This window comes from Leptonychotes weddellii, chromosome 3 (genome assembly GCF_054177405.1).
Source record: "Leptonychotes weddellii isolate Sample4059 chromosome 3, ASM5417740v2, whole genome shotgun sequence".
NCBI classification, from domain to species: Eukaryota; Metazoa; Chordata; class Mammalia; order Carnivora; family Phocidae; genus Leptonychotes; species Leptonychotes weddellii.
Window position 1 is genome coordinate 85565379 of NC_138371.1, and position 27881 is coordinate 85593259.

The following is a 27881-nucleotide window of genomic DNA, read 5'->3' on the forward strand; positions in this document are numbered from 1 at the left end:
ATTCAGAATTAAATGCATCTACCCATTGCTCAGTAAGAGTTCTAAAATTCAGCACTAACAAGACCTAGTTTGGGGGCGCCTGGGTGGTTCAGTTGTTAAGCGTCTGCCTTCGGCTCAGGTCATGATCCCAGGGTCCTGGAATCAAGTCCCACATCGGGCTCCCTGCTCCGCGGGAAGCCTGCTTCTCCCTCTCCCACTCCCCCTGCTTGTGTTCCTGTTCTCGCTCTCTCTCTCTCTCTGTCAAATAAAAATCTTAAAAAAAAAAAAAAAAAAAAGACCTAGTTTGAATGCCGTTCCCAGTCTAGAGAAGAATTTCCCTGTATCCCCACTTAAGTAATGTACTAAGGATATGACTGGTCTTCCTAATAGCTACAAAAGAAACCAAGATAAAGGCCAAATCAGCCCAATCACAATATTCACTAAATCTTCATCTAGAGAGTCAATAGGATATAAGACCAAGGACCTTATTTTTTTTTTAAAGATTTTATTTATTTATTTGAGAGAGAGAGAATGAGAGACAGAGAGCATGAGAGGGAGGAGGGTCAGAGGGAGAAGCAGACTCCCTGCCAAGCAGGGAGCCCGATGCGGGACTCGATCCCGGGACTCCAGGATCACGACCTGAGCCGAAGGCAGTCGCTTAACCAACTGAGCCACCCAGGCGCCCCAGACCAAGGACCTTATTTACTGATGGCAGACCGAAGCAAGGATTTTCATTACTTATCACAGAGGATTGGTGTGTGCTATAATGCGTATTAATGGCTGAACAATGTTTAACAGCAAGAGGTATATATTATAATAAATCGTGCTATTATTTAATTAGAAAAAGCTACAATCCCACCTTCCAGGAAAATACTTCCATTAACCTGTTTCAAATATGCAGAATCTTAACAGAGGTATGAGCTAAAATCATTGGTGGTGGTGGTGGTGTTTAGAATTACCATTCTAACCTTGGCCATGTGCAATAAAAAGAAGGCCTCTTGCTTAAGGGACTAGTGTAAAATAACACTCTGAAGAAGGCTCCATTTTCAAGTGAATATCCAGTTTTCTCAGTTTGGTCTTTCTCTGAATGAAGACAGGAAGAAGACAGGAAGCAGATCAAAAAGCTACCAGGGATTAAAATTATCTAAAGCACAGTGACACCTCCAAAAAAATGTATGCAAGATTACTGTGAGAAATAAATTAAATGAAATACCTTGTTGGACAAAACATGGTTAGCAAGAAAGATACTACTATTTAGGCCTGGAAAAAAAAATCTGCCTTTACAGTTACAGGATAAGGAGAAGTCAATAAATAAAATCAGCGGAGGTGATGCTGATTTTTGTGGAGTAGGTTCTAGAAAGATGGTTGAGAAAACTCAGGTAGTGAGCATCCCAGGAAAGATGATAGAGTAAAACTTGAGAACATTTAAATTTTTTCCCTTATGTAGAAAGATGGCAAAGTACCCATAACAAAAATGTTCATTTTGAATTTGAACATTACTAACACCTTCTGAAATGGGTAAACACAAACAAATACCTTTTTTCTGAGTTGCTAGATGATGCAAGGTTTGAGGACTCCGATGATGCTGCTCTCACAGAGGTCTGTGCAGGAGGGTTACTAAATAGGAAGTTGCTAATCAATCTCCAGATGGCAAGGAATGGGTAAAGGACTGTCCCCAACAATGTCCAAAAGTCTCCACTGGAAGAATGTACCATGGATGTGGTTGTTCTTCCTGCCTAAAAATTAAGAAATAAACCTCAATAAAGGCTCCATGAGCCCAACCACATCACACTCAAGGTTCTAGATGAATCTTTTATCTGGAAAACAAAGTCCTATTGACTTTAGTTTACTGCAAGAAGGTACCATTACCATCTTCTGCTGTTTTTCAAATGTATATTTTATATAAACTTCTGGGAACTCCAGGAGCTCTGTTTTTTAAAGGAGTAATCACAACACTGAAACTAGAAAGTAGTTCTTGGTGAAATGAACCAATTATTTTTAAGAGAACTAACCTTCTGTTTGTAATGAAATCAACAACTTTGGTAAGAAAAGTCTTCCTTGCTTATTAAAAACAAGGGAAAGGTTTCAAAACCTCAGTGAATACAAATTAATCCTGATTAAGACTAATTGTTTCAGGTGTGGGGCTCTAGTTCAGAACCAGGAAAACTATCCTAATCAAAATACAGAAGACCAGGCTCTCCATCTCTGGCACTTAGGGGATGCCTTGGCCAAGTCATTTAAAGTTTCTGAGCCTCTTCATCAGAGATTAAAATACTGTTGTGAGGATCAAATGTGATCAATATGTTTAAAAATCAATGTTACTTTTATGTTAAAATCTTTTTTTTAAAAACTTCATAAACAGTAGGATCATACATAAATAAAAGACACTAAAACCATACATTATACCAATACTCTGCATTTCTTATTTTCTTCTCTTACTGGTCATTTTTGTACATGAAAATAGGTGAGGAAAAAGGTGAAAATTAAAATATTTATTTAATGCCTCATTAGCAATAGAAATATAATACACACAGGATAATGGAACAATAAATTAATATTTTTGGACAATCTGAATTTAATTACACACAGTACATGTTTCACCTTCCCTTCCACTGATTTTAAGAAATGATCAGGAGTAGAATAAATAGGATTGTAAAGATAGAAAAAAAAAAATACGTATATACATACCGGCAATAGTACCACTGAAGCACTTGGGGCAAGTTCCAAATCCAACAATTTCTTTTTATAATCTTCTTTGGTAAATTCCCTCCGGGGAAACATGGTTGCTAGTGAAAAATTACCGTAAGTGTTGCCAACAGTCTGTAACATAACGTAAGTTTAAAACCTTACAAAGGTGCCTTTTTAAAGTAAGATATTACATACCCAAATGCATCCAAAACAACTGCTTTAATTCAAACTACCTTAATTTTAAAGTTCATTCAGGGGCTAAGTCAGTTAAGTGTCCGACTCTTGGTTTTGGGTCAAGTCATGATCTCAGGTTTGTGAGTTCAGGCCCTGCTCAGCACAGAGTCTGCTCCAGATTCTCTCTCCCTCTCCCTCCCCGCCGTGCCCCACCCTGCACGTGCTCTCTCTCTCAAAAAATAAAATCTTAAAAAAAAAAAGGGGGGGGCGCGCCTGGGTGGCTTAGTGGGTTAAGCGTCTGCCTTCCGCTCAGGTCATGACCCCAGGTTCCTGGGATCAAGCCCCGCATTGGGCTCCCTGCTCAGCAGGGAGTCTGCTTCTCCCTCTCCCTCTGCCTGCCACTCTGCCTGCTTGTGCTCACTCGCTCTGTCAAATAAATAAATAAAATCTTAAAAAAAAAAAAAAAAATTGGGGACGCCTGGGCAGCTCAGTCAGTTAAGTGGCTGCCTTTAGCACAGGTTATGATCTCAGGATCCTGGGATTGAGTCCTACATAGGGCTCCAGTCCCGCATTGGGCTCCTTGCTCAGCGAGGAGCCTGCTTCTCCCTCTGCCTGCCTCTCCCCCTGCTTGTGCTCTGACAAATTTTAAAAATCTTAAAAAAAAATGAAATAAATTTTAAAGAAGTTCATTCAAAGGTAAACTCACAAAACCTTTATAAAACCTTTGTGCTTCAAAAAGTAGCTCAAAGCTACCAAATCCAAATAGTACCTAAAAGCTTTTACAAGCCAAAAATGATCACAAAATCGCAAGATTATAGTTCCTAAAGCCATCTAAATTAATTGAGTAAAAATGAACAGTTGTCTATCTCTTTTGAATATTCCTACAGTTTGCCATTAGTTTTCACTATACTTTGGTAAACTTGTATTACTATCTCTCCAATATACATCTGGATTACAAGCATTCCCTATTAAAAATCTGGAATAGTCCAGAACTTTCCTCATATATATAACATCAGGAGTTTCACGTCTTCCTTGTCTCAAAAAAATAAATGGCCCATAGTCTAATCCCTGCCACACACACTCCCAGATCCAGGAACCTACACTGGGCAGCATCACGATCACCTTCATAATTTTAAGTCACCTATACCTGTAAAATCTTAGATAAGTGTTTCTCTCTCCCTAGAAGATTCCAAAGAAACAGACCAACACCTTTGTTCTTTGTATTTTTTTTTAACTGGAGGTCATATACATACCTTTCACTGTTCTTACTCTAACATGAAGAAATACAAAAATACAAAATTAGGTTACTGTACTGAAATAAAGTTCTAATAGGACTGATGCAAAGATTTTTTTTCTCATGTGGCTTCCTCCTTCACTTACCTGTGGTAGCAGTGGTACGACTCAGGCCAGGAGTAAGTATTCCCTTTTGGGAGGCCCCAAGTGGGGCTCCAGGGCAAAAGAAGAATAAAAGAGCTACTGGGGGTTGGTTCCACTGTAAGCTTAGGGAAAAAGATTCTTAAAAATGTTTTTACATAGGGTGGGAGGATGGGTTGGCCTGGTGGTGGGTGTTGAGGAGGGCACGTTCTGCATGGAGCACTGGGTGTTGTGCACGAACAATGAATCATGGAACACTTCATCTAGAACTAATGATGTAATGTATGGGGATTAACATAAAAATAAAAAAAAAAATGTTTTTACATTGCAAAGCCCAGCTCACCAGTGGAGGAAGGCAGACAGCTTTTTAGGTACTCTCTTGGGATCCATAAGTGAGAAAGCAGACTAAATGGGGAGATAAGGTCTAGGGGAAAGATCTGAACTCTAATTTTAACCTTGAAAAGCTACGTGAGACCAAGAGTGGGGCATATCATGAGCCCAGATCCTAAAGGACATCGAATGCCTAGAATCCTTTTTGAAAAAGGACTCATTCAGAGAATAAAAACTACAGCTGACCCTTGAACAACATGGGTGTGAACTGTGTGGGCCCACCTAGACACGGATTTTTTACAGTACAGCATTATAAATGTATGTTCTCTTCCTTATGATTTTCTTAACATTCTCTTTCCTCTAGCTAACTTTATTACAAGAATACAATATATATGATACATATAATATACAAAATATGTGTTAATCGACTGTTACTGGTAAGGCTTCTGGTCAACAGTAGGCTAGTAGCAGTTCAGTTTTTGCAGAATTGAAAATTATACATGGATTTTCAACTGTGCAGGGGGTTGGCAACCCTTAATACTCACACTGTTCAAGGGTCAACTGTAATTGGAAATTACTCGTATCTTATTTTCTAAGATACAAAATTTCACACCAACTGAGATTTTGAGTAAGGCCATATTCTGGAAGAAGATACCTGTTACCAAATAAAGATTACTGATCTTTAGGCCTGGCCACCTGGCAGATGGTGGAAAAATGGCCAGCCCCAAGGTGACCTGCAGAAAATGTGAAGAGAGAGGAAGAAAAACTGCATCCTTTTACAGGTGACAACTCCCTCAGATTAGACCTTTGGATAATCATTTGCAAAAGCAGTGAGAAAAGTTTCCAAAGCCTATTTTACAGTATCAGGAAATCCCTATTTCTGCACAAGAAACAGATGTGCTTTCCTTATGTGGCACTAATACATGCTGGAAGCTCCACCACACCCCAGAGGTGTCTGGTGCTTCCCTCCTGGGGATAAGTCATGACTTACACTCTACAAATCAGGCTTGGAAATTTTCTCCTCCTACATTTTAATAACCTATTCATCTACCTTTACTACAACTCAAGACAAGACATAAATTTACCTGTGCAGCAAACTGTCTTGCTTCTTCTAGAGGAGCATCAGAAGGGAACTGATTTGTAAAGGACGAACCATCAGGAAGACGAAATTGAATTCTTGCAACAGTGCTATGAAAAAAGAAGATTAAAATCAGCATCTTTACTTCTACATATTCTCAAACAATATCATTAAAAGAGAAAATGAAGTGAAAATGTGCAAAATAAAAATGGGTTTTTTTCCCACAATGTGAGACCTCTTCATTTATTATTTTTTAGTAACAGCTTTATTGAGATATAATTTACGTAACATAAAATTCACCCTTTTATTTATTTTTTAAAGATTTTTAAGTAATCTCTACATCTGAGTTGGGGCTCGAACTCACAACCCCGAGATCAAGAGTTGCACGCTCTACCAACTGAATTTTAATTCACCCTTTTAAAGCATACAATTAGGGGCGCCTGGGTGACTCAGTTGGTTAGGCGTCTTCCTTTGGCTCAGGTCATGATCCTGGGATCCTGGCTCGAGCCCCACACTGGGCTACCTACTTAGCAGGGGCCCTGCTTCTCCCTCTCCTCCTCAGTCATGCTCTCTCCCGCTGTCTGTCTCTCTCAAATAAATAAAATCTTCTAAAAAAAATAGCTTTATTTTTTTTTACTAAATACAATTTAGTGGTTTTTATTATAGTCATAGTTGTGCAACCATCCCCACTATTTAATTCCAACAAAACATTCTCATCACCCCAAAAAGAAACCCTGAACCCATCAGCAATTGCTCCCTACTCCTCCCTCATCTAGCCCTTTGGCAAGCATTTAAAAACTGGGTTGTTTGCTTTTTACTGTTAAGTTATTAAAAACTCCTTTTTGTATTCTAGATACAAGTCTCTCATCAGCTATATGGTCTGCAAATATTTTCTCCAATTCTGGGGGCTATCTTTTCACTTTATTGATGATGTCCCTTGAAACACAAAATTTTTAATTTTGATGAAGTCCAATTTATCTATTGCTTTCTTTTGTTCCTCGTGCTTTTGGTGTCATGTCTAAGAATCACTGCCTTTTCCAAGAACACAAGATTTTCTCATTTTTTTCCTAAGAGTTTATACTTGAAGAAAGGGTTCAAATTCATTCTTTTGGATGTGTCCAAGCACCATTTGTGAAAGAGCCCTTTCTTTCCCCCACTAAATGACCCTGGTACCATTTTCAAAAATCAATCGATCATAAATGCATGAGTTTCTTTCCTTTTTTTCTAAAGATTTTATTATTTTAATTTTTTATTTAAATTCAATTTAGTTAACATATAGTATATTATTAGTTTCAGAGGTAGAATTTAATGATTCATCAGTTGCATAAAACACCCAGTGCTCATTACATCAAGTGACCTCCTTAATCCATCACCCAATTACCCCATCCCCCCATCCACCGCCCCTCCAGCAACCCTCAGTTTGCTCCCTATAGTTAAGAGTCTCTTATGGTTTTGCTTTCCTCTTTTTATTTTTCCTTTCCTTCCCCTATGTTTATCTGCTTTGTTTCTTAAATTCCACATATGAGTGAAATCATATGGTATTTGTCTTTCTCTGACTGATTTCGCTTAGCATAATACTCTCTAGTTCTATCCATGTTGTTGCAAATGGCAAGATTTCATTCTTTTTGATGGCTCAGTAATATTCCATTGCATACAGACACCACATTTTCTTTATCCATTCTCCTGTTGATGGACATCTGGGCTCCTTCCATAGTTTGGCTACTGTGGACACTGCTGCTATAAACATTGGGGAAATGCATGCGTTTATTTCTGGAGACTCAATTCTATTACAGTGATCCATACACTCATCCTTATGCCAATACCACACTGTCCGGGTTACTACAGCTTTGTTTTAAAATTAAAAAAATCTGAGTGTCCCAACTTTGTTCTTTTTCCAGATAATTTTGACTATTCTGGGACCCTTGCATTTCCATATGAATTTTTATGCAAAAATTTTGGCAAAAAAAAAATCACCTGGGATTTTAATAGGGATTTTGTTGAATCTACAGATCAGTTTGGGGAGTACAGCCATTTTTTGCCCCTTTTTCATCTCTCAAGCCCCTTTTGTACTGCCATCTTAACAATATTAAGTCCTCTGATCTATAAACACAGAATATCTTTCCATGTATTTATGTCTGCTTTAATTCTTTAAAAAATGTTTTCTAGTTCTCAGTATGCGAGACTTACACTTTCATTAAATATATTAAGTATTTTATTACTTTTGGATAATAGTTTTTAAAAAGTAGTTTTTAAAAAGTAGTTTTTAAAAAGTAGTTTTTAATCATGCTGTAAGCTCTATACTTTGTTGGTTGGTACTGCTTACAGAGGGTTCATATAAACACTGTCTCTCTTTGACTTCATCTTTCTGCTCCCTACATCCTTTGCTTATTCTCTCATATTCTGTTCCCCTTCCTCCACTAGTACCTTTGCAACAAAAAGGGAAGGAAGTATTTATTTCCTCAAACTGTATCAACTTAATAAGGACTCAGAAATCATGATTATAAAACAAACGTGGTAAAAATTGAAAAAACAAAATAAAAAGTAGTTTTTCTGGGGTGTCTGGCTGGCTCAGTTGGTGAAGCATGCAACTCCTGATCTTGGGCTTGTGAGTCTGAGCGCCAAAATGGGCATGGAGATTACTTAAAAATAAAATCTTTAAAAAAAGGTACTTTTTCTGATTACAAAAGTAATGCTCATTAATTTTCCAATACAGAAAAGTACAGGACTGCCTGGGTGGCTCAGTTGGTTAAGCATCTGTCTTTGGCTCAGGTCATGATCTCAGGGTCCTGGGATCGAGCCCTGCATTGGGCTCCCTGCTCAGTGTGGAGTCTGCTTCTCCCTCTCCCTCTGCCCCTACCTGTCCCCTTCATGTGTGTATGCTCGTGCTCTTTCTCTTTCAAATAAATAAAATCTTAAAAAGTACAGAAAAGAAAATATTAACCATAATCCAACTAGGATGTACTGGAAATCTGTATTTTTCTCTTTACAACATATTTTTGTTTTGGGAACTGTCTTATCCCTGCCACCTGTCATTCATTCTGTTATGATTATCAGTAACATTTCCCTGACCTCCTCACCACAGAAGTGAGCATGTGAACTCCCCCAAGCAGGGAGCCAATTTAAGCAGACACAGGGATTGAGCTGAAGGTGGCCGCATCAGCCAAATAAGGCCAATCAGAATTCTCCCTACTTAATGATATAGGATTTGAGAAAGAGTTTTTCCTCTCTGGGATCAGGAGCTCAAAATCCTGAATGTGCCAAGAAGCCCTGGGTTCACCATCATCATAAAAGTTTCTTTCAGAATGAAGCTAAAACAAAAAAAAAACCCCAAGAGATTAAAAAGAGAGAGAGAAAATGTTATCTTTTAAATCCCTGTATCTAGCTATACCTAATCAAATCCATCAATGGAAATCCCAACTGCAAAGCCAATGATTCCCTCTTTTGCTTAATCTTATTTGACCTGAGATTCTCACAACTAAAGAATCCTAACACATGTAAGATAACCACTATAACCATTTCAATGTATGTGTTTTCTGTCTTTTGAAAACAGATTTCTTGAGCCTTCTTTATAAGTGACTTATTTTGTACTGTTACACTGCACACTCACATTCAATGACAAATATCACTGGCAACTGCCACACTGGTCATTACATCCTCCTGGAACTACTTACTATAGCCACAGCACACAATAGTGTTAAAAAGCAGCTCACAACTGCTGTTCTCCTCAGCGGCTATGTACGCACAGATAACTTAGCAGGAAATAAAGTACCTTCTTTCTCTTGCAGAAGACTCCCTTTTGACTTCCATTTCTGCCTGTTTGGCCAGCAAAGCAGCAGCTTTAGCAGCTTCTACTTCTTCTTTTGTCTTTGCAAAACGAGCAGCTCTCTCTGCACGGTCCTTTAAAACAGGTATTAGACACTAATTATCTTTCACTGCTAGAATGATCTATTCACGTATTTCTAAACACAAGGAACAAACACAAATGTATATGAGGTATTTTTTTTAATTTTATTTTGTTATGTTAGTCACCATATAATACAGCACTAGGTTTTGATGTAGTGATCCACGATTCACTGTTTTCGTGTAACACCCAGTGCTCCATGCAGTACGTGCCCTCCTTAATAACCATCACTGGGCTAACCCATCCCCCCACTCCCCTCCCCTCTAAAACCCTGTTTGTTTCTCAGAGTCCATAGTCTCTCATGGTTCATCTCTCCCTCTGATTTCCCCCCTTCATTTTTCCCTTGCTTCTCCTAATGTCCTCCATGCTATTCCTTATGTTCCACAAATAAGTGAAACCATATGATAATTGACTTTCTCTGCTTCACTTATTTCACTTAGCATAATCTCCTGCAGTCCCATCCATGTTGATGTAAAAGTTAGGTATTCACCCTTTCTGATGGCTGAGTAATATTCCATTGTATATATGAACCACATCTTCTTTATCCATTCATCTGTTGAAGGGCATCTCGGCTCTTTCCACAGTTTGGCTATTGTGGACATTGCTGCTATGAACACTGGGGTGCATATGGCCCTTCTTTTCACTACATCTGTGTCTTTGGGGTAAATACCCAGTAGTGCAACTGCTGGGTCATAGGGTAGCTCTAGCATATGAGATTTCTTAAAGCCATCTGTAAACTTTATCACTCTGGATCTGGTATTTTTTAGTTTTATGAACTATCAGAGACCAGCGAAGTTGTTTATTAAACAAACAAGGACTTGATTTTGGTCACTACTGTATCGCCAGAGCCTAGAAAAAGATCTGACACACAGTAGGTAATCAGCAAATATTTGTTGCATAAACAAATGAACAATATTATTAAGTAGACATGGCTTTCATATGTATTATAACTACTTAATTCTAAAAGCAGTTGTTGCGGGGCACCTGGGTGGCTCAGTCGGTTGGGCACCTGCCTTCAGCTCAACTCATGATCCCAGGGCCCTGGGATCGAGCCCCACATCGGGCTCTCTGCTCAGCAGAGAGCCTGCTTCTCCCTCTGCCTGCCACTCTGCCTATCTGTGCTCTCTATCTCTCAGTCAAATAAATTTTAAAAATCTTTAAAAATAAATAAATAAATAAAAGCAGTTGTTGCAAAACCATCTTAACCTACTTGATGTCTATATCTTCTGAATGTCCCAGAAAAGAACAGTTGTGACTACAGGAGAATGCTACATAACCAGTTCTAAGCTTCTTTTCTAGGGATTTTTTTTTTTAAAGAAAGGCAGACTGCCACATGCAGCACCTCATTTGGATGTGTCTGAGTCTTGGAAGCCTAACTACGTTCTTCTACAAATGGACCTTGGGAGCTTGTTTGGAGGTTCTAGCAGGGGAGCGCAGCTTCAGAAAGGACACACATGGAGCAGCGACGGAGGAAGGGGACACACACCTAGCCAGCCAGATTATCTGAATCAACCCTGGCAATCAAATAGCATGACAGATGTGGCAGCCAGATCGCCCTCACATCCCTAGGGAATTTTTGAAAACTACATTTGACTACTGATAAAATTCATAACATAGAGAAAAATTACTTTGAAAAAAATCATCTCAATTTTAATCTTTTATCAAGTTTTTGTTTTAATTTCAATATAATTAACATAGTTATATTGGTTTCAGGTGTACAGTATAGTGACTCAACAACCCCATACATCACCTGGTGCTCATCCGACAAGTGCACTCCTTAATCCCCATCACCTATTTCACCCATCCCCCCGACCACCTTCTCTCTGGTAACCAGCAGTTTGTTCTCTAGAGTTAAGAGTCTGTTTCTCGGTTTCTCTCTTTTTCCTTTGCTCATTTGTTTTGTTTCTTAAATTCCACATGTGAGTGAAATCCATATGGTATTTGTCTTTCTCTGATTGACTTATTTCACTTAGCATAATACTCTCTACCTCCATCCAAGTTGTTGCAAATGGCAAGATTTCATTCATTTTGGGCGCCTGGGTGGCTCAGTCGGTTAAGCGACTGCCTACGGCTCAGGTCATGATCCTGGAGTGCCTGGATCGAGTCCCGCATCGGGCTCCCTGCTCAGTGGGGAGTCTGCTTCTCCCTCTGACCCTCCCCCCTCTCATGTACTCCCTCTCTCTCATTCTCTCTCTCAAATAAAAATAAAAATCTTTAAAAAAAAAGATTTCATTCATTTTATGGCTGAATAATATTCCATTGTGTGTGTATATATATACACACTACTTCTTCATCCAATCCCAATTTTTAATTTTTTTTTTTGTTAAAGGGGGTGAGGGCAGAGGGAAAGGGACAGAGAGAGTCTTAAGCAGGCTCCAAGCCCAGCATGGAGCCCAAAGTGTAGCTCAATCTCACAACCCTGAGATCATGACCTGAGCCGAAATTAAGAGTCAGCCACTTAACGGACTGAGCCACCCGGGCATGCCCCCCAATTTTAACTATATTTTATGGTTTTTTGGAGGGGGAGAGGCCAGCTCAGAGCCCGACACAGGGCTTAATCTCACAACAGTGAGATCACGACCTGAGCCAAAATCAAGAGTTGGCCGGTAGCTATCCAATATACAATTTCTACTAAAAGGAAGCTGAAAATTGGTACTCTTTGAGTCACTAAAATCTACTATTTTTGTGTTCATGGCCTGGTAGTAAACCAAAACCACTGTGCATGGAAAAACAATTGCACAAGAGTCAAGCATTAAAAATAAACTTACTACTCACCAACGCAATCTGCTGTTTTATACGTTCTCGAGCTGCCCTATCTTCTGCCTTTTCTCTGTTTCTTTCCTCTAACATTCTTTTTGTTAATTCTTCTTCTTGTTTTCTTTTATAATCCAACATTTCTTTTCCAGTTTTTCTCCTCTCAATTTCCTTCTTAATTTCTCTCTAAATTAAAGAGAGGGTAAGTCTTATGAGCCCAAAAGACAACTTAATAATCCACCTTAGGTATTATTTTATATGAGCTGGCTGTAGGGCACAGCTAAAGGAATAAAATAACTTTGTAAAATATAAGGGTCTAGAGAATTTATTAACAGTATGAGTTAAGGGTCAAGTGTCTATCAACTTATAAATCTTAGCATTTCTATTAAGCTTATGATATAATTTGTGATGTGATTTGAAAAAAGAATTACAGGTCTTTGGTTTGTAAAGTAAATGTTACCCTCTAAGGATACAAGGCAGTCATTTATTTGGCATAAAGAATTGATAACTTTCTGATACTACAACCTCAAAGAGATGATGTAGTTTAGGGGCACACGATGAGAAAAATGAATGGTGTACCACAATGTGGCAACACCAGAGGGAAAATTCAGCAAAATGTCTACAAATTTCTTTTGCATAAAAAGGAACTAAGAATTTCATCTGCATCAAAATAATACAATTTTAATTCAATTCCCTTTATTCTTAGTGTAAAAGACTCACTGCAGGGGTAAAAAAGATGATCAAACTTATTCCTAGCAATTTACAAAAAAGTATACACTACGATCCTACTAAGGAAGCCACGTAATTCCCTTCACTATGCTTCAACACTCAACTGTAACCAGAAAGCCATCCAAGGTCTGCCAAATTGAGCAGGGAATCAAACATTCCCTCATTTACTGGAAGAGTAAAATGATGATGTACGTGAACTTTACCTGTTCCTCCTCTTTCCTTTTCTCTTCTCTTCTTTCTTCGAGTTTTTTAGTGAGTCTGTATATAAAAAGTTTAAAAAAAAAATACATTAATGGAGACACATCTTATTAATATAATAAACAAATGGGAGATTCCTTTCACTAAAAACAACTGGGAAATGAAGTAACAACCAAAAGAAGCTCCTGCAGGCAAAGGAGCAACTCATCTGCTTGGCCTCCGGCCCCAAGAGAAATCCATAATCAGTCAGTGGGAGCCTTTTAGAAGCCTAGTTCCACCTCCTACTTAACCATTAGTTTTCCTTTCCCCCACCGATATATCTGATACTGATTTAAAAACATACATACACATCTTCAAATAAGTACATAAATTAACGAGTTACAAATGCTACCGCCACACAGAAGTAAACAGCAATATAGCCAAATGTTAAAAGTAAAAGCAAAAAACTGAAGGCTAGCATTTATAAAAACTAATACCAAAACTGATTCCCAACTCTAAGAAGTTCATCAATTAAAAGCAATTATGAAAGCAAACAGTAGTAATGGTTGCAAAACCTAGTGAATACATTAAAACCCACTATGAGTTTTGTGATATCTAATTACTTCAATTTTTAAAAATTAATGGTACTTTCTCAGAGGGATTTCAGTTACACAGTATAAGTGTTTGCTAAAGCTCAGTTAAACAACCTGAACCAGAAATCAAGGGAGTGCTCAAAGAATGATGCGGACATACATCAAAGAACAGAAGAGCAAGAATGAAGAGGATGTCACTAGTCAAATCAACGGTAATGTGTGCACCAAAAAGAATGGTAAGAGAAGTGAACTGTAATGCAGAGGAAAAAAAGGATCCATAAAATGTCTTACTGCTGAGGGGAGTTATAAACTGGTACAACCACTCTGGAAAACTGTTTGGCAAGTGTTTATGACCCTTTTCTGCTCCTGCAAATACACCCAAAAGATATGTCCACCAAGACATGTAAAAGAATGCTCGTACAGCAGCCCTGTTCATAATAGCCCCCAAAATGAAAACAATTCAAAAATCCATCAACAGAATGAATTAGTCAAGGGTGCCTGGGTGGCTCAGTCGTTAAGCATCTGCCTTCGGCTCAGGTCATGATCCCAGTGTCCTGGGATCAAGCCCCGCGTCGGGTTCCCTGCTCAGCGAGAAGCCTGCTTCTCCCTCTCCCTGTCCCCCTGCTTGTGTTCCCTCTCTCACTATCTCTCTCCGTCAAATAAATACAATCTTAAAAAAAAAAAAAAAAGAATGAATCAGTCAAATAAAAGAATACCATACAGCAACAAGAGTATACCAATTATTGCCACAAGCAGCAGCACAAAAGAGCTGAAGCAAAGGAGAGCAGAGAGAGAACATGTGGTGATTCCATTATGAAGTTTATGAGCAGGCAAAACTCAGCTATGGTGTTAGATGCAGGACAGTGGTTATTTTGGGGAGGAAAGTACTCATTGTGAAGGGGTTCTCAGGCCCCTAGTGTTTGGAGTACACTGGTAATTTTCTATTTCTTGATCTGGGTGCTGGTGTCTAGTAAGTTTACTGAAAAAAAGGTAGGGGAAAGAAAGTAGGAAGAGGTGGATCAAAGCAGTTCTCTACAGAAGAATGCTAGCTAAAAAATGTATAAGGTATAAAATTAGAAGGTATAAAACTAGAAAAAAAAATCACCATTTTCAACTAGCAATGAAATAACTGATCCAAGCAAAAATAATAGATGCCAGAACCACCGGGTAAAAGCTTTTGAAGAACAGCATATTCACTGTTTCAAAGAATCACCCTATAGATACTTATTAATGAGGGAAAAGGGCATATTTATAATCAAGAAATCCAACAGACACCATCTTAATTAATAATTAAACTTAACATCACCAATAATGCAAACATCTGATATCAGGTGCCTCCTAATGTGAGTAATGAGAAAGACAAACATTACCTACGTAATGTTCTCATACTTTAACCTGAACCTAGAATGATAAAACAGGAACCAAATCAAAGGACATTCCAGAAACCCGGACGCCTGGGTGGCTCAGTGGGTTAAGCATCTGCCTTCAGCTCAGGTCATGATCCCAGGCATTGGGCTCCCTGCTCAGTGGGGAGCCTGCTTCTCCTTCTGCCTGCCGCTCCCACACTCTCTCTCTCTGACAAATAAAATCTTAAAAAAAAAAAAAGACATTCTAGAAACAATTAGCCTAGACACTTAAAGAATGTCCAAGTCATGAAACATAAAAACAAAAACAAACAAAACAAAGGAAATGTTTTGAATTAAAAGAGACTAAACTAAATTCAATGAATGATCCTTGAATGGATCCTATATCAGGGAAAAAAAAGTTATAAAGGACATTACTGAAATAACTGGGCAAATTTGAATGACTGCTTATCAGATAATCTTACTGTATCATGTATTTATAATCTGAGTGTGACAATGGGATTATACTAATATCTGAAAATGTCTTTAATTACATGCCACTTGCAGAATTCTCTTCTGAGAAAAACAGATGTTATTTTGTTCTAATCTAGTTGAAAAGCCCATTGCATCTTACTCAATGACATAACTATTGACTGTTTCATCACTCCTGCATCCAGGAATCCACTGCTAAATTGTGTTCATTGGCCTGAGGAATGGGGTAGGGCATGAATCAGTAGGCAGAGACTCCCAGGCCCCTTCCTAGGCTGTAGCCCCTGCTCCGAGCCCATAAAATCTCAGCCAATGTTTTTATTCTTAGGATATACACTGAAGTATTTAGGGTAAAATGAAAATGATGTCTGCAACTTTCAAATAAATTGGCAAAAAAAAAAAAAAGGTCATTATACTATTCTTTCAACTTTTTCAGGCTTGAAACCTTTCCCCAAAAAAAGGTTGGAATTGATGGTACAATTAATTGATAATATATCTATTATCTTTCCCAGAGAATTCTGCCAATTTTTAAACATAATGACATAAAAACATAAGCAAAATTTAACTAAAGATTTATCTTTTCATGTAAGTCGCTAAAAGATTCAAATTTCAGGGCCACCTGACTGGATCAGTTGGTAGAGCATACAACTCTTGATCTCAGGGTCGTGAGTTCGAGCCCCACGTTGGGCATAGACATTATTAAAAAAAAAAAAAAAGATTCAAGTTTCACATCTTTTAGCTTTGAAAATAAAATTGTATACGTTTTAATTAATATTAAGAAAAATTGAGATCTCACAATTACAAATCATCAATCTGTTTCTTAAAAAATCAAGTTTACTTCCCTTTAAGACAGTTTTTTCTTTTTTTTTAAGACTTTATTTATTTGACAGAGAGAGGGCACAAGCAAGGGGAGCAGCAGAGGGAGAGAGAGAAGCAAGCTCTCCGCTGAGCAGGGAGCCCGATGCAGGGCTTGATGCCAGGATCCTGAGATCACGACCCAAACCGAAGGCAGACGCTCAACCAACTGACATTCTAGAAACAATTAGCCACCCAGGCGCCCCAGATTTTTTTCTTAATATGTATGGGATAGGATGAGTTTCTGAGCTGACATCAATTTGATTTAGTCACCTTTTCACCTAACAAAACTCCATCTCCTTGAAGCCAGATGAGAAAAAAGCCTAAGATCTAGTGGGAAGTACTTAGTTTTCCAGAAACTTGGTCTCTGGAAACAGATGTTATAGCTTGAGAGGATGATGAGAATCCTATATTTAATAATCCAACCTGCCAAATTTTAAGGCTGAGTTTTTATTTTTTTATTATTACCATTTTTAAAGATTTTATTTATTTGACAGAGAGAGACACAGCGAGAGAGGAACACAAGCAAGGGGAGTGGGAGAGGGAGAAACAGGCTTCCCTCCGAGCAGGGAGCCCGATGCGGGGCTCGATCCCAGGACCCCGGGATCATGACCTGAGCTGAAGGCAGACGCTTAACGACTGAGCCACCTAGGCGCCCAAGGCTGAGTTTTTAATCTGTAGGACAGAAATTTTAAAATATATTCAAAGTTAGAGAAAAATGTATATATATTTTGCTTCACAGAGCTTAGTATTACAAAATTCTATAAATATCAGATTACACCATAGGTATTTGATGTGTCACATTTATCTGGGCTGCGAAAAAGCACTGCAGCTCAGTTCTATGGGCCAGGGAAAACTAGCAGTACATTAGGGTTTCAGAGCCGAATAACCTGCAGAAGATGGGTAAGTCGGGGCGCCTGGGTGGCTCAGTCGTTAAGCGTCTGCCTTCAGCTCAGGTCATGATCCCAGGGTCCTGGGATCGAGTCCCACATCGGGCTCCCTGCTCTGCAGGAAGCCTGCTTCTCCCTCTCCTACTCCCCCTGCTTGTGTTCCCTCTCTCACTATGTCTCTCTCTGTCAAATAAATAAAATCTTAAAAAAAAAAAAAAAAGAAGATGGGTAAGTCAACGGCATAAAAGCACTACAGAGTCTATGACAAGGGATGATGGAGATGAAGGCCACCTGAAGGGTAAAATGATGAGCTAAGATGCCATTTGGGATAGGAATATTATATAGGCTATTTTTTTTAGTTGTCATTGTCAGTGAATCCAATCCATAAAAGAAACAAAACTCCTAATAGGTTACAACTCAGATGAATAAAATACAGGACCACAGTGTAGAAAATAATCTGTATTAGTACCTAGGCTTTACTGGTTAGCTGAGTCTGATAAATTAATCTCAACAACAATCTGAAATGCTTTTATGGTTTAATTATATGACCTGGATTTTTCAAAAGTTGTTTAAACAGAGAACAGTTACTTCCCAATGAAAACTATTCCATTTTAAGTATGCCAACATTTCATCCAATTTTAAAACTAGTGTCCTTTTTTAAAAGACCCTAGCCCACATACATTTCATGTAACGGGTTCTAACAGTATATGGTTTAAAAAAATATACATGTATGTATCTCCAAGAGTGCTTTGAAGTTTTTTTCAGTTTAAGGATCTCAAACAACTTGTAGACCCACTCTATCCTGATATGCAATTATAAAAGTAACAATGCTCAATGAAGACAGTTTGGCAACCTCAGAAGAAAGCAAAGAAAAAATCCCTTAATTTCCCTTTCATAGATATTAATATAAATGTTTTCTTCTATGTCTTAAACTGTCTTTATCTGACTCAATATACTATATATAACACATATACACCAGCGTAGTTTCTTTTAATTAAAGATGGTATATTTGTTTATAGCATAAACCATATAGGCAGATAAACCATATAGGCAGACAGGGGCAGACACGCTCTTACTTAAGAATGGAAGGGGCACCTGGCTGGAAGCTATTATGAAACAAGAGAAACTCCCCTTTCACACTGCAATTAAATAGCACGTAAACCCACCCTACAATGAAGGGATATCTGCTGTGTGTCTTCTCATTCCCCCCAAGTCTCCAAATCCTTTTCTGACCTTTTATTGTCACTTCCCCCCAAGGTGGTGCAAATAAAGATGCCCAGTGATGGACTTGGTGTTAGCAAAACAGAATGAAACAAAGAGGATGAACCACTGGGTGAACTTTGGTTCCCTGCTAATATTCTTTGAGCCTTCTACCTCTTCTCACCACCGTGAGCAAATCTATCCTTTTTAGCTCAAGATCTTGGCCCTGCCGTGACTCCTACAAAGAACCATCAGAATCTAGGTTTTGCTGAAATAAAGCTGATTCTCAGTCATGAGCAAACCCAAATGCCCAATGTCAGTAGTCATTCTGAAACTTGTTTCCCCATAGCATCTGTGTGGACAAGAAACTCAAGTCTAAGGAATTTTAACTTCCATATAACACTAAGTTGTTTTAGGTCAGGATTAAAAAATATTCCTGCTTTATCCACTTACAATTCATGTAACTTCAGAATCATACTATAGGGGCGCCTGGGTGGCTCAGTCCTTAAGCATCTGCCTTCAGCCTGGGTCATGATCCCAGAGTCCTGGGATCGAGCCCTGCATCAGGCTCCCTGCTTCTCCCTCTCCCACTCCTTCTGCTTGAATTCCCTCTCTTGCTGTGTCTGTGTCAAATAAAATCTTTAAAAAAAAAGAATCATACTATAAAGGACTCTAATTTGGTAATTTCTGTTATTAAAAATACTAAACCACAGGGCGCCTGGGTGGCTCAGTTGGTTAAGCGACTGCCTTCGGCTCAGGTCATGATCCTGGAGTCCCTGGATCGAGTCCCGCATCGGGCTCCCTGCTCGGCAGGGAGTCTGCTTCGTCCTCTGACCCTATCCCCTCTCATGTGTTCTTTCTCTCTCATTCTCTCTCTCTCAAATAAATAAATAAAATCTTAAAAAAAAAAAAAAATACTAAACTACAAACCACAAAAAGTCAGAAATCTGTATCTGATTATTACACCAACTAATAACACATGACATTTAACGACACCCACTTATGCAAAACCAAGGCTCAGTACAGTCATAAAAGTAGCTGAAGTTCTTCCCACCTGGAACTTACTATCCTATGGCATAGAGAGTTAAAAGCAGAAGTGATGGAGAGAAACACAAATGTACCAAAAACCAGTGAAAGAGATTCTTAGGCTGATCAGACCTAAAGGTGACTGATGACTTCAGATACCCAACTTTATTTGTAGAATATAGTTTTTATGGATACAAATAAGTTGGCCAGGAAATAAAAAATTTCAACCCAAGATTCTGAAACTTCATTTGTGTAATTTTAACTTTTATTCAAATTAATTAAGTAACTGAAAACCACTCTCTATTTTAAAAATACTATTTGCAAAAATAAGAGCAAACCTTTCCACTCTGACAGTGAGGTCCTCCGGAGGTCTCTGATTTGAACATCCACCAGGCTCCTGAGATGGACTGGCATGGCCTGAACTTTCTCCTCCTTAATTATTTAATAAAAAGAAATAAGAATATTGTATTTAATGCCGAATTTTAAAATGTATAAATGTTTTAGGTTACATTTGTTAATCTTTTTTTTTTTTTATGATTTTTGTTTATTTGACAGAGAGAGAGAGAGACACAGCGAGAGAGGGAACACAAGCAGGGGGAGTGGGAGAGGGAGAAGCAGGCTTCCCGCTGAGCAGCAAGCCTGATGCGGGGCTCGATCCCAGGACCCTGGGATCATGACCTGAGCCGAAGGCAGACACTTAACGACTGAGCCACCCAGGCGCCCCCATTTGTTAATCTTCTTAAACATTACAAATTTTTCCTTATAATGAAGAAGATAAGAAATGAGTGATTACTGGAGCACCTGGCTGGGCTCAGTCACTAGAGCATGCGATTCAGGTTTGTGAGTTTGAGCCCCACACTGGACGTAGAGTTTACTTAAAAAAAAAGAGAGAGAGAGAGAAAGAAAGAAATGAGCAATTACTAATTTTGGCATTTGGATCTGGATACAACAGTATATAAGTGGAAAATAAGGTAGTTACCCTGGCTGAGGGCCACCAAAGTCAGGGTCAAAGGGAAAACATGAAGAAGTATTATTCTGGCAGAAGTTCGGGAACATAACAAAAAGAGTAAGCATGACCGACCATGGGTAGGCTTCACTCTAGAGCATCACTGTCCAATATCTATGCTGTCCAATACAGTAGCCACAGTCACATGTAAAGTTCTAGAGGCAAAGTCTGATCCTGGGTATCACTCTAGACTTATACTGGTCCAAGTGATCTGCTTTTGCAAACCAGAGTAATTCCTTAAAGAAGCTATTTTTATCTACACTAGTACTAGATGGCCTCCAACTTAACTATGGTTTACCTTATAGTTTTTCAACTTCATGATGGTGCAGAAGTAATACACATTCTAGACCATACTTCCAATTTTGATCTTTTCCTGCGCTACAGATAATGCACTAAGATACTGTCTTGTGATAATGGACAGTGGCAGCTCTCAGTCAACCACAAAATCACAAGGACAAACAACTAACACACTTATATCATTCTGTACCCATACAACCATTCTGTTCGCACTTTCACTACAGTAGTCAATAAATTACATCAGAGAGTCAACCCTTCATTATAAAATAGGCTTTGTGTTAGATGACTTCGCCCAACTGTAAGCTACTGTTTAAGTGTTCTGAGCATGTTTAAGGTAGGCTAGACTAAGCTATGATGTTCAGTAGTTTAGGTGTATTAAATTCATTTCTGACTTACAATATTTTCAACTTAGAATGGGTGTATCAGGCTGTAACCGCATCATAAATCAAGGAAGATCTGTATATTTTTAAAAATTTCCTGGGGCATCTGGGTGGCTCAGTCAGTTAAGCATCTGACTCTTGATTTCGGCTCAGGCCATGATCTCCAGGTCATGAGATCGGGTCCTGTGTCGGGCTCTGCACTCCGCGCAAAGACTGCTTGTCCCTCTCCCTCTGCTCCTCCCCAGCTTGCACTCTCTCTCTCAAAAAAAAAAAAAAAATAAGTAAATAAAATCTTAAAAAAAAAGTTTCCTGAAGGCCAGAATTTTCTCCTTGGCTTGTAGAGAATAGCTACGTTCTGGTACTTCCCTTTAGAACCTCTGCCATTTTTTTCCTTACCACTTGTGACTAACTTGATTCTTTACATTTTTGATCTTTGAAAGAGGAAGGACTGGGGTGCCTGGGTGGCTCAGTTGGTTAAGCATCTGCTTTCAGCTCAGGTCATGATCCCAGGGTCCTGGGATCGAGCCCCGCATTGGACTCCCTGCTCAGTGGGGAAGCTGCTTCTCCCTCTCCCTGCCACTCGCCCTGCTTGTGCTCTCTCTCTGTCAAATAAATAAATCTTTAAAAAAAAAAAAAAAAAGAGCAAGGACTATGAAGAAACAAAATCTGGATTCAAATCCTGTTCTATTACTTTAGTAAATTACTTAATCTGGGTCTTATCTATAAAATGGGAACAGTAACCTCATAGAGTTATGTTAATTCAAATAAAATGCTTACACTTTTACTTTTTTTTAATTTAATTTTTTTTAAAGATTATTTATTTATATGACAGAGAGAGACACAGCGAGAGAGGGAACACAAGCAGGGGGAGTGGGAGAGGGAGAAGCAGGCTTCCCGCTGAGCAGGGAGCCCGATGCGGGGCTTGATCCCAGGACCCTGGGATCATGACCTGAGCCAAAGGCAGACGCTTAACGACTGAGCCACCCAGGCGCCCCTGCTTACACTTTTACTAAGATAGCACAAAGTAAGTGCTTCAGCTATCACAGTGGTGGTGGAATAGGAGAATTACTAACTAGAGCTGATGATGCACATCTATTCCTACCTCTGCATTCAGTGGCATCACCTAGATAATCTGAAATCAGCCACAGCAGGAGTGTTTACACCTTGGAAATTAGCAAATACTGCCAATAAGGACCCTCCCCCCACCCCCACCAGAGCCTCTTCTTAAATATTTACTGGCACATCACTAAATGCAACCCTTGAATAAGGAGTGGTAACCACTAATATCTGGTGTGTGTTAAATAGGAAATAAATCAATTTCTTAAATAAATAAAATGAATGCCAAGGACACTCATATCTTAATACAGCAAAAAAATTAACAGAACTGTGGAAGATAACTTGTAGACAGTTGAAAAAAAGGTGCTGAACAATACAGTTAGATGGATCTATGACTAAACACAAAGAAAAATGGATAGATGTTATATACAGTAAGATTTCCAATGGCATGGCAGAGTGACTTAAAAGTACAGAATATACATTTATAACTTTATGCATGAAACAGCTTATATGCATGAAAAGCTTATATTAGCTCATATTTAACAGGTAATTAATGAATGAAAAGTTCCAGATTTTCAAAAAAATGCTAAACTAAAACAACTGATAAACATCCAAACATAATGAAAATTTATTAAAAGTTCTAACTGAAGGTTTAAAAACATAACTGGATAATTAGGCATAATGTATCTCCCACTTACAAAGCAGTCTTGCCAAAAAAGAATACATAATGAACCTAAATCTGATCAAGCCTGTAATTTTAACTAACAACTTAGAAGAATATTTACATAATACCATAAAAATGCAGCAAGGTCCACACTGCGGGGAAGATGGAGGTGAAGTAGGAGGACCCTAGGCTGGTCTCATCCCACAAATACAAATAGATAACTATCAAATTATCCTAAATACACCTGAAGACTGGCAGAACATACTCCACAACTAAAAGTAGAAAAGAAGTCACATCAAAGAAGGTAGGAAATGCAGAGACGCACTTTGGAAGAGAAACGAATCATGAATGTTGAGGAGGAGAGAGGACTGTGGTTGTGGAGAAGGGTGAGAAACAGATAAGAGAGGGGAGTGCACAGGGAAGACAAACCCCCAGAGCAACTGGCTTGGAAAGCAAGAGGGCCCAAATTTCATGAGTTCTTCTAACCAGCAGGGCTTAAAGCCTGGAGTTTTAAAGGTCAGTGTGCTTGGCTCTGGGAGAGCTCAGAGGACACTGGGGCTGCTCTTGGAGAAAAGGCAGGGCAAACAGCCCACAGACATGCAGCACGGAAAACAGTGATCTAAAGAGTACCTGGAGCACATAATGGGGAAGTTAGTTGCTCATCTCAGACTGTGTCCCAGAGAAGCAGCACTGACGGAGAGACCCCTCCAGAAACAAAGGAACTGGCCAGCACCATTTCCCTCCCTCACCCCTCAGCATAAACACAGCCACAAGCGGGAAACAGCACAGCACCCACACTTGCTACCTAACTTGCTTAGAACAAGCCCTGCCCCCTCACACTCTGGAAAAACTACCCTTCCCAGTCATATTGCCTCAGTCCCAGCATGGTGAGCCCCCTTCCCTGAAAGACCAGCCCAAATCCCTGCTCACAACACATCTCCCAACCCTGGAGTATAGTGGGGCCTCAATTCTGGTGGCGGTGGTGACAGGTGTCATTTAGCAAGCAGACCAGGGCACACCACTTTCAGGCCAGGAACCAAACACTGTCCACAAAAGACAAAAAGACAAAGAGAGCATCTGCAGACAACTGGCCTGAAGCATAAAGCAGCCAGGACACAACAGAGAGTGCATGAAGCACACATTGGACACACTCCCAGAAGCGCAGGCCCTGGGGAACAGAGGATGCTACACTGCAGGGCACTACAGGACCTCTTCTTCATTAAATCATTACCCTCAAGAACAGGAGACGTAGCAGACTTTCCTAACACACAGAAACAGGCACAGAGACTTAGACAAAATGTGAGGACAGAGGAATTTGTCCCAAATTAAAGAACAAAACAAGGCCATGGCTGGAGATCTAAGCAAAACAGATATAAGTAACATGCCTGATGGAGGATTTAAAGCAATGATCATAAGGATACTCACTGGACTTGAGAAAAGAGTAGAGGACATCAATGACCATTAACACAGAGATAAGAAATAAGATAGCAGAGGGGTGCCTGGGTGGCTCAGTCAGTTAGGCAGCAGCTGCCTTCAGCTCGGGTCATGATCTCAGAGTCCTGCGATCGAGACCCGCATCAGGCTCCCTGCACAGCAGGGAGTCTGCTTCTCCCTCTGCCCCTTCCCCCCGTTCATGTGCACAGGCATGCTCTCTCTCAAATTAATAAAATCTTAAAAAAAAAGAAAAAGAAAAAGAAAGAACATAACAGAGATAAATGGCTCAATAAACTAAATGAGAAACACACCTGAAGCAAGGAATAGCATGCTGGAAGAAGCAGAGGAATGAATTAATGACCTAGGAGACAAGAGTAATAGAAAGTAATCAAACTGAACAAAAGCAAGAAAAAAGAATTATGCAAAACGAGAACAGACTTAGGGAACTCAGTGAAAACATCAAACATAAAATTTGTATTACAGGGGTCCCAGAAGAAGAAGGGGAGAGAGAAAAGGGGACAGAGAATTTATGTGAAGAAATAATAGCTGAAAACTTCCCAAATCTGGGGAAGGAAACAGATATCCAGATCCAGGACGCACAGAGAACCCCCAACAAAATCAATAAAAGCAGATTCACACCAAGACATACTGCAATTAAAATGGCAAAATATAGTAAGAGAGAAAAAATTTTAAGGGGTGCCTGTCTGGCTCAATCAGTGGTGTGTGTGACTCAATCTCAGGGTTGTAGGTTTGAGCCCCACATTGGGTGTAGAGACTACTCAAAAATAAAATCTTTAAAAAAAAGAAAAAAGAAAAAATACTAAGCAGTGAAATAAAAGAAGACAGTTATATAAAAAGGAAACACCATATGGCAATCAGAGGATTTTTCACCAGAAACTTTCCAAGCCAGAAAGGAGTTGCATGATATATACCAAGTGCTGAAAGGGAAAAACCTGCAGCCAGGAATACTCTATCCAGTAAGGCTATCATTCAGAATAGGAGAGATAAAGAGTTTCTCAGACAAACAAAAACTAAAGGAGCTCATGACTACTACACCAGTCCTGCAAGTAACATTAAAGGGGAATGGAAAGGAAAGGAAAGACCAAAAATGACAGTATGAAGGTAGGAAACATAAAAACAGTAAAAATGAATATTTATATAAAAAATCAGTCAAGGAGCTCTCAAAATAAAATGATGTAAAATATGACACCATATACCTAAAACATGGGGAGGAAAATTGGTTCAAACTTAAACAACCATCAATTTAAAATAGACTGCTACATACAGAAGATGTTATATACAAATCTAATGGAAACCACCAATCAAAACCACTAATAAATATGCAAAGAATAAAAAAAAAGAAATCCAAATATATCACTGAAGAAAATCAGCAAACCATGAAAGAGAGAAAGATAAGAAAGGATCAGAGAGAATCTTCAGAAACAAACACAAAACGAATAATACAATGGCAATAAATACATATCTATCAATAATTACTTTGAATGTAAACGGACTAAAACCCCAATCGGAAGACAGGGTGACAGAATGGATAAGAAAACAAGACCCATCTATATGCTGCCTACAAGAGACTCAATTTAGACTTAAATACATCTGCACTGAAAGTGAGGGGATGAGGTGCCTGAGTGGCTCAGTCAGTTAAGCATCTGCCTTCAGCTCAGGTCATGATCCCAGAGTCCTGGGATCAAGCCCTGAGTGGGGCTCTCTGCTCAACAGGGAGTCTGCTTCTCACTCTCCCTCTGCCCCGCCCCCCACTCATGTTCTCTCTCTGTTTCAAATAAATAAATAAAATCTTAAAAAAAAAAGTGAGGGGATGAAGAAACATTTATCATGCAAATGGATGTCAAAAGAAAGCTAGAGGAGCAATACTTATATTGGACAAAACAGACTTTAAAACAAAGACTATAATGACACAAAGAAGGATACTATATAATAATAAAGGGGACAATCCAACAAGAAAATATAATAATTGTAAATATTCATGTACCCAACACAGAAGCACCCAAATACATAAAACAGTTAATAATAAACATAAAGGAACTAATCAATAATAATACAATAATAGTAGGGGACTTGAACACCCCACTTATATCAATGGACAGATCACCTAAACAGAACATCGACAAGAAAACAATGGCTTTGAATGACACACTGAACCAGATGGATTTTTTTTTTTTCCTTTAAAGATTTTTATTTAAATTCAAGTTAGTTAACATATGGTGTAGTATTAGTTTCAGGGGTAGAATTTAGTGATTCATCACCTGCATATAATATCCAGTACTCATTACAACAAGTGCCCATCACCCATTTAACCCATCCCCCCCCACCTCCCCTCCAGCACCCCTCAGTTTGTTCTCTATAGTTAAGAGTCTCTATGGTTTACCTCCCTCTCTCTTTTTATTTTATTTTTCCTTCCCTTCCCCTAAGTTCATCTGTTTTGTTTCTTAAATTCCACTGAGTGAAATTGTATGGTATTTGTCTTTCTCTGACTGACTTACTTCACTTAGCATAGTATGCTCTAGTTCCATCCCTGTCATTGCAAATGGCAAGATTACGTTCTTTCTGATGCCTGAATAATATTCCTGTGTGTGTGTGCGTGCGCGTGCACGCGCGCATGCCACATCTTCTTTATCCATTCATCCATCAATGGACATTTGGGCTCTTCCCATATTTTGAGTATTGTGGATATAGCTGCTATGTGGAGGTTCCTCAGAAAATCAAAAATAGAACTACCCTACGACCCAGCAATTGCACTACCAGGTATTTATCCAAAGAATACAAAAACAGCGACTCAAAGGGGCACACGCACCTAATGAACCAAATGGATTTAACAGATATATCAAGAACATTCCATCCTAAAGCAACAGGATACACATTCTTTTGAAACATTCTCCAGAAGAGATCACATATTAGGCCACAAAACAAGCCTCAACAAATTCAAAAACACTTAAGTCATACCGTGCATCTTGTCTGACCGCAACACTATGAAACCAGAAGTCAACCACAAGGAAAATCTGGAGAGACCACAAATACATGGAAGTTAAATAATATGCTACTGAACAATGAATGGGTCAAACCAGGAAATAAAAGAAGAAATAAAAAGCACAGAGAAACAAATGAAAATGAAAACACAATAGTTCAAAACATTTAGGATGCAGCAAAAGCAGTATTAAGAGAGAAATTTATAGCAATACAAGCCTAACCGGAGAAGCAAGAAAAATCTCAAACAACCTAACCTTATACATCAAAGAGCTAGAAAAAGAACCAACAAACCTAAAACCAGCAGAAGGAAGGAAATAATATAGAGCAGAAATAAGTGAAATAGAGGGGCGCCTGGGTGGCTCAGTCATTAAGCATCTGCCTTCAGCTCAGGTTATGATCCCAGGGTCCTGGGATCGAGCCCCGCATCAGGCTCCCTGCTCCGCGGGAGGCCTGCTTCTCCCTCT

At 39.0% G+C, this 27881-nt stretch overlaps 1 protein-coding gene across 4 annotated transcripts in view; it reads right to left on the minus strand.

Annotated features, from left to right (window-relative positions):
* Nucleotides 1-27881, minus strand: part of UBXN4 (UBX domain protein 4) — a 58833-nt gene that overhangs the window by 8481 nt on the left and 22471 nt on the right. For all 4 annotated transcript variants that reach the window (XM_081814559.1, XM_081814562.1, XM_081814560.1 and 1 more), the window contains exons 6-12: nt 19919-20012; nt 13211-13265; nt 12300-12464; nt 9393-9520; nt 5631-5733; nt 2668-2799; nt 1516-1715 (exon numbers count right to left, since the gene is read on the minus strand). In XM_081814559.1, the coding sequence (XP_081670685.1) occupies nt 1516-1715; nt 2668-2799; nt 5631-5733; nt 9393-9520; nt 12300-12464; nt 13211-13265; nt 19919-20012 (877 nt within the window). The remainder of the gene's footprint in view (nt 1-1515; nt 1716-2667; nt 2800-5630; nt 5734-9392; nt 9521-12299; nt 12465-13210; nt 13266-19918; nt 20013-27881) is intronic.